The sequence below is a fragment of the Apteryx rowi genome, unplaced genomic scaffold, assembly GCF_003343035.1.
Source record: "Apteryx rowi isolate R43461 unplaced genomic scaffold, aptRow1 scaffold_673, whole genome shotgun sequence".
In the NCBI taxonomy this organism is placed as follows: domain Eukaryota; kingdom Metazoa; phylum Chordata; class Aves; order Apterygiformes; family Apterygidae; genus Apteryx; species Apteryx rowi.
The window spans coordinates 305,948-313,153 of NW_020450953.1; the positions used below are offsets into that span (position 1 = coordinate 305,948).

Consider the following 7,206-nt stretch of genomic DNA (forward strand, 5'->3'; position numbering starts at 1 on the left):
GAGAAGGCGGCGGCGGCGGCGGCGGCGGCGGACTGCCTGGTGTGCGGCGACAAGGCGAGCGGGAAGCACTACGGGCAGTTCACCTGCGAGGGCTGCAAGAGCTTCTTCAAGCGCTCCGTGCGCCGCAACCTCTCGTACAGCTGCCGCGGCGGCCGCGACTGCCCCGTGGACCAGCACCACCGCAACCAGTGCCAGTACTGCCGCCTCCGCAAGTGCCTCCGCGTCGGCATGCGGCGGGAAGGTGAGCGGGCACCGGCACCGGGAACCGGGCACCGAGCACCGGCCCCGGGCACCGGGCAGCGCGGGGCGCGCCGAGAGGAGGGCAAAGAGCAAAGCAAAAAGAGGGAGGGAGGGGGAAAAAAAAGTCCAAAAGAGCAAGAGGGAAGCAAAGGGAAAGCGATAAATAAAGAAATAACGGGAATTAAAATGCGAGCGGAGCTCAACGGAGGAAAAGAGCGCAAAGGAGGGAGAAGGAGGGAAAAAGAGCATAAGAGCAGAGGAAAGGGAGCAGGAGGGAATGGAAGAAGAGGGTGAAAAGGGAAAGGGGGGAAAAAAGGGGCGAGAGGGACTGGAAAGGGAAAGGGAGAAAAAGGGAAGGCAAGAGGGAGTGAAAAAGGAAAAAAGGGGGAAAAGGATAGGAGGTGGAAAGGAGGGGAAAAAAGGAGAGAAAAGGGGAAGAGGGAGGAAAAAGAAAGGGCAAAGGGGAGTTAAAAAGTGGAAAAAGAACGGGAGAAAAAGAAAGTGCAAGAGGGAGCAGAAAAGAGGAAAAGGAATGGGAGAAAAGAAAGGACAAGAAGGAGCAAAAAAGAAAGGAAAAAAGAGCTGGAGAAAAAGCCAGAAAAATCACGAGAGAACAAGAAAGAAAAAGAACAGGGAAAAAAGGGAAAAGGGGAAAAAAGAGGGAAGAGATCGAGAGAGGGAAAAAAGAAGGAAGAGATCAAGAGAGCAAAAACAACGAAGAAAAAGACAAAAGAAAGAAAAAGAAAGCGGGGAGCAAGAGAAAGCAAAAAGGGAGCCCAAAGAGAAAGAAAAAGAAGGGACGCAGAAAGAAAGAGAAAGGGAAAGAATAAAGAAAAAGTGAAAGAGAAAGAAAGTGAAAGAGGGAGAGAAAGGACTCTCAGAGGGGAAGGAAAGAGAAAGAAAAAGGGGGGAAAAAGAAAGAGAAAACTCTTCTCCATTTTTCTTTCATTTTTTCCTTTCCCTCTCCTCTCTTTATCCCTCTTTCTGTCTCTCCCTCCGTCCTCTCTTTCCCTGTTGCCACCACTCCTTTTCTCCTGTCCCCTCTCCAGCGGGGCCTGGCCCGGGTGCCTCCCTGGTACCATGGGATCCCCCCGGATCACAGCTCCTTGGGACTCACTTGCCAGCCCTTCTCCGCCTCCGCCCCATCGTTTGGGGGGAGACGCCCCAAAATCAGGGACAAACCTCCCTGGTGCGAGGCTGCCGAAGTCCGCGGCAGCCCGGCGTTCCCCCAGCGCCTCCGAAATCCCGCATCCATCACAAACCTCCCCGACCTTTATTTTTATTTTTATTTTATTTTTTCCTCCCCCTTTTCTCCTCCTTTTTGCAATCCGAAACACGCCGCCGTCGCCCCGCCGGGTTCCCTCCCGCTTCTCATCTTCTCCCGCGAGCGGAACGAGCCCCCGCACCGCTCTTCCCTTCGCTTTTAACGAGAGGGAAACGTGACAGCGGCCGCAAACCGCCGCGCTGCCCCAACGCCTTCCGCTCTTAGCCGCGCCGCGAAAGGCTCCGCGGAGGGAACCCGCTTCTCATTCGGCTTAATTAAATCATCAGCGCAACTGCTCTTTTGAACCGGGTGAACTTTTAGTTTCTTTGGGGCTTAGCTAGGGCTTGATTTATAGGTTCGCGTCTGTGCGGGGATGGGAACAAGTTACTCTTCCTCTCCGTTATATGTAGATTGGGGATGTGCTTGTTTAAAAAAAAATATACAAAAAAGCGGGAAATTAGAGGGCGATAATGCAGATATTCTTTAAAAGATTAGGGCTTTGGCTTTGGGGAGGAGCGTCTGGCAAATCTGAAGTTAATTAGTCGGAATTGGCCGCTCTAATACTTAGCGTGACCGGGATTAAAATCGCATTTCAAGCTAACAAGAATATGACATGTGCCGCTACCTTGTCTGACTTTAACCAGCCGCATAATCACGTTTGGTTTTTGTTTTTTTTTTTCTTTTTATTTTTCCCTAAAGCATCAGCTTTAGAAGTATTTCTTTTTCCGCCTGAAATTGTACATTAGGGCCAAAATACGATGGTGAAGCCTTTGGGTATCGGCTAGCGCGGGGCTCCCCCAGGCAGATGCCGTCACGCTGAGCCGAAAGCTCAGCCCCGAGCGGTGCGTGAAATGAATCGCCCGGCGCGCTCAGCGCGTAATGAGGGACCCGGCGATGTTTTGTATTTTCTTTGTGTTTTATTTTCCTAATTGCAGAGACGGAGGGGGGTCGAGCCGCGCCGGTCCCGCGCGCGCGTTGGCTGCCACCGGTTTTATTCTTTCCCCGGTGGTTTTCGCCTCGCCGGCAGAAAGTCCTTCCAGTTTCGAGCCGAGCAAATTTGGGCTGAGTTACCTCCGTCGCCCTAATCGTATGCAGGAATATTATTCTCAGCCGGTGAAAGGGCTGAAGGATGAAGTTATCCTTCCCCGTTTGTGCCGGCAGCCTGAAACCCATCCGGCTCATCCCTGACGGCCGAGGCGCGAGGTTTGCATCCGTCTGTTTTCTTCCCTTGTCGTCGCGTCGGTCGCACGGGTTCGTTTTTGCTATTGAAGCCCCTCTCCGAAAGCCGGCGGTGATTTCCCGCTGGCCGGGAAGAGGCTCGTGAGGGGCAGGCGACCCTTCTCCGGCTCCTGTTTCTCAGCCGGGGTTTTCCCCTGCGGGTCGGCGCAGCAACAGTTGTGACACCCAGAGTGGCCGAAAAGTCGCCCCTCTGGATATGTATATATTAAAAAAAATAAATCAGTAAAATTAAGAGAAGGCAGAAAACCTCGAGGGCTGTCGTGGTGCTGCACCGCAGCCCTCGCGCGGGAGCGCAGCAAAGTTGCCGGGCCCTTTGCACCAAGGAAAACCCCTTGGCGGCCCCGCGAGATGCCCCGGCGCAGGCTCGGCATCGGGATTTTAAATGGTTTCTCAGCGCTTGAATCGACATAATGCTGCAAAAGCCGAGAGCATTTGCAAACAAACAGCTCCGTTCCCCGTGCTTCTCCTGGATTTTATTTTATTTTTTTCCCCTGATGGATTTTGTTCCAGGTAAATGTTTCCCTACGTTGGCTGCTAGGGAAGGAGGGAATTTATCAGTGTCAGCTCTGGTTGTGCGCTGGGGGTCTCGGGGAGCCCCGCGAGCGCGACCGAGTTACAAAGTTTGTACTAAAAAGCCACCTGCGATGGGGGGGGGGGAAATCCGCGCTTGAGCTGAAGCCCGCTTTGAAACGCGACGTGGGAATTAATACCTCGAGGCAGGAGATGTTTCCCTCCGGGGAGGTTATCAAAGGGCTACCCTCAGTTTCAGCTTTTTTCCCCCCCAAAAAGGCAGCGTGGAAGCGTGTGTGTAAGGGAAGGCCTTTTGGACAGATGCTCCGGGCAGCGAGACCTGCTCCTAGCAAATCTTCCTTGTCCTGCCGCAATAAATACACGGGGATTAACTCCTTTTCCGGAAACCGGACAAATTCCCTGGGATTTCTGGCATCTTTGCTTGCAGCTGATGTTTGTGCTGGGGCTGCCCGAAATGTGGAGTTTAACCCCGTCTCCCAAGCCCGACCTGCATCCTTGTCCGTACAGCTTTGATTTCTTCTAATAACAAAAGAGATTTCTGGGCCATGTTAAAAAAAAAAAAAAAATCAGCTTTTTATTCTGTGTTGAAAACACCGCAGTGTTTCGGTGGCGGAGAGAGAGGTGCAGCCTCCGGGTTTTGTGAGCCGTGCAAAAAATGGGTCCTTTTGGCCCGTTCCCGAGCTGACCCGCTGGCTCCCGTGGGATTGCTGCTGCTTCAGGCCGCTCAGCTCAGGGGAGCTGCTGCTGTGCTTAGCAGGGGTCGTTTGGGGTCAGAATTTGGCTTTTTTTTCCTTTTCTTTTTTTTCCCCCCCCCTTTTGTTTTAATTCAGAAAAGGAAATTGCCACGAGCAGCTGCTCTGCGCGGACAGGTTTTGTTTGCCGCTTGTCCCAGCACCCGCTCCCGGTGCCGTGGCGCTGATTTAACACCGGGGTCCGGCGCCAGGGGAAGGTCCTGGGGCACAGCGCTGCCCGAAGCGTCCTTCCTCCCAGACCTGCTCCCACCTTTGATTTTTTTAGGAGGTTTCCAGGTGCCGGGAGACAGGAGAAGGCTTTCCTCCAGCTGCGAATGCGTGTGCACGAAACTGCCACGGGACGCAGCACGTGCAGGCGGGCGAAAGCACCTTGCGTGGCTCGAAGATGCCCATTCAAAAGCGTCTGGGTAAAATATTCCCGGGCGCCTCTCGGCTCGCCCCGGGGTTTTGGGCGGCTCGGCCGTTTCGCCGCCTGCCCCTTCCCGTCGCGTTCTCCTCGCCTCGGTCCCTGGGCGCCAGGGCAGGTCCCTGCTGCAAGGTGTCTCGGCAGCGGAGGGACGTTTCGCCGTGCTTGTGCATCATTAGCGTTATGTTTTTTTGGGTGCTTACCGGAAAAACAGCCTTTCTGTGTTGTTTTTTTTTGCCTCGTTTCCCACGCTATGCGAGGCTGGTGGAAATCCGCAGACTGCGACTGAGCCGCCAACGGCTTCTCCGACTCGAGGGGGAATCGGGCACGGAGCGAGCCCGGCGAGGCGGTCCTGCAGGCATCGGGCGGCCGGCCGCTCCGTGCCTCAGTTTCCCTTCCTGCAGCCTCGACGGCATCGCCGGGGCAGGGCCCCCGTCTCGCCCAGCTTGAGAAAGGGGAGACTGGACGCCGTCCCCACGGGATGTCGAGGAGCCGATGTTGCTCCCCGTCCTTGGCCAGGGGCAGCTCGCTCTTCCAGGACAGAGGCTGGGAATCGACACCGAAAGACTCCCAGGATCCAACCACTGGTTTTGGCCGGATTTATTTCTTAAAGATGTTACGGGTGGAAAAAAAAACCACAGAAACCTCTCTCTTCCCTCCAGGGAACAGAGTAAGGAGCTGAGCTGGTGTCAGGCAGGATTTAGGAAGGGGAGATCCAATCTTGGCTTTTGGAAAAATCCCTCTGGGCAAGGCGCGAGTGATGGGAACCAGCTTGGTCCGGTGGCAGTAGCGGTTTGTTCGGCCGCTGGATCCGGCCCTGCCAGCGCTGGGTGATTTCGTGAGCTGGAGAAGGTTGCAATTCAAGGTGGTGCGGATGGGGGGTAAATCAGGCTGGGGGGAGCCCTTCGCAGGTGCTCCCTTTGTTTTTGCACGTGTTTTGGGGCTGAAAAGGGTCGTTTCATCCTCCGGGAACTAAACCCAGGAATTCTGAATTCTGTTTTGCCCCAAAGAGGTGCAGAAAGGGGTTGCAAGGGATCAAAGCACCGGCCTGGCTGCCCTGCGTGGGCTTCCAGGGCGCCTTTTCCCTCCTGTTGCATGAAGCCCTGCGGGGCTGCCCAGGCCCGTCTGCAAAACCCCGCGTCCCTCGCAGCTGGGGCCGCTTTCTCCTGCTCCCTCGCAGGCCGATAGGAGCTTTTGTGCAGGGAGATATTTTGAAAACTGCGATGCTGCGGTGCCCGGCCCTCCGCGGCCCTGGGGTTCAGCCGCTCCTGCCGCCGGGAGCCAGGGGAGCTGGGACCCGGCTCGGGGCAGCGATCCCGACCGCTGGATGACACTTGGGATTGTCAAGCCGCATTAAGCTAAGCCTCCCTCAAGGGCTGCCGGCGCAGCGGGGGGGCGGCAATGCCTGGGACGAGCGTGGGGCCGTGCACCGGAGCTCGCTCGTGGAAGATGTGCGAGCCGGCGCGGCGGGGCCCTGGCCCTCGGCACCACGGCGGCCAACATCTGGCCTCAAGCTGCCTGGGATCCGGCCGGGCGGCCGGCGTCTGGGCTGTGGTTGGCACAGGTAGAGCCAGCGTGCCCTCCTTCCAGCCCTCCCTTCTTCTTCCATCTGTTTTTTTGGGGGTTCTCCCCAGCTCTTCCCACCCTGGAGCCCAGGCAGGGTTTCCAGGCCAATCCAGAGAGGTTTTTTTCATCCCAAACCCTCCAAACAGGAGGAGACTCAAGGCCAAAATGGGGGTGAAGGCAGGGACCTGGAGGGAAGCTAACAGGTGCCCGTCGAGGGGGTCGCTGGTGCCGGAGCCTGGGCAGGCGTCCAGGACACCTCCTTGGAGGTGGCCCCTCGTTAGCCCCATCTCATTAACGCTGCACGCAAGGAAGTGGTGACCCTGAATGCCTGCACGGGGGGCCCCAAAATCTGTCATGCCTTTTCCTAATAAAAAGCTGGCGGCAAGCCAGCGCTGCCTGGGGTGGCTAATCCTCATCCCGCTGGGAGGCGGAGGGGCTGCCGGTCCCAGGGGTTTGTCCCCAGCCGGGGTGGCATGTCCCTCGTGCTCCTTTCCCCCTCTAAAGCGGGATGGGGTGACCTGGCCTCTCTTTCTGCAAAGCGGGGGTGATGCAAAGGGTGATGCAAAGGGACTGTGCTGCAGAGAGGCCGGGGGGGGGTGGGGAGGATAGCGGGGGGCCGGGGCTGCCGCGCTGACCTCCGTGCTCCGCTCCCGCAGCCGTGCAGCGGGGCCGCATGGCGCACCCCCAGAGCAGCCCCGGGCAGTACCCGCTCAGCAACGGGGACCCCTACGCCGGCCACAGCTACCTGAGCGGCTTCATCTCGCTGCTGCTGCGGGCCGAGCCCTACCCCACGGCCCGCTACGGGGCCCAGTGCCTGCAGCCCAGTAACGTCATGGGCATCGAGAACATCTGCGAGCTGGCCGCCCGCCTCCTCTTCAGTGCCATCGAGTGGGCCAAGAGCATCCCCTTCTTCCCGGACTTCCAGCTCTCCGACCAGGTGGCCCTGCTGCGCATGACGTGGAGCGAGCTGTTCGTGCTCAACGCGGCCCAGTGCGCCATGCCGCTGCACGTGGCCCCGCTGCTGGCGGCCGCCGGCCTCCACGCCGCCCCCATGTCGGCCGACCGCGTCGTCGCCTTCATGGACCACATCCGCGTCTTCCAGGAGCAGGTGGAGAAGCTCAAGGCGCTGCACGTCGACGCGGCCGAGTACGCCTGCCTCAAGGCCGTGGCGCTCTTCACGCCGGGTGAGGACCGGCGGGGGGGAGGGG

The 7,206-nt window shown here is 57.8% G+C and overlaps 1 protein-coding gene across 1 annotated transcript in view; it reads left to right on the forward strand.

The window, feature by feature from the left end:
* LOC112975539 (COUP transcription factor 1-like) overlaps positions 1-7,206 on the forward strand; it is a 12,103-nt gene that overhangs the window by 2,330 nt on the left and 2,567 nt on the right. Inside the window, exons 2-3 of the mRNA XM_026085782.1 lie at positions 7-241; positions 6,655-7,182. Of these exons, the coding sequence (XP_025941567.1) occupies positions 7-241; positions 6,655-7,182 (763 nt within the window). The remainder of the gene's footprint in view (positions 1-6; positions 242-6,654; positions 7,183-7,206) is intronic.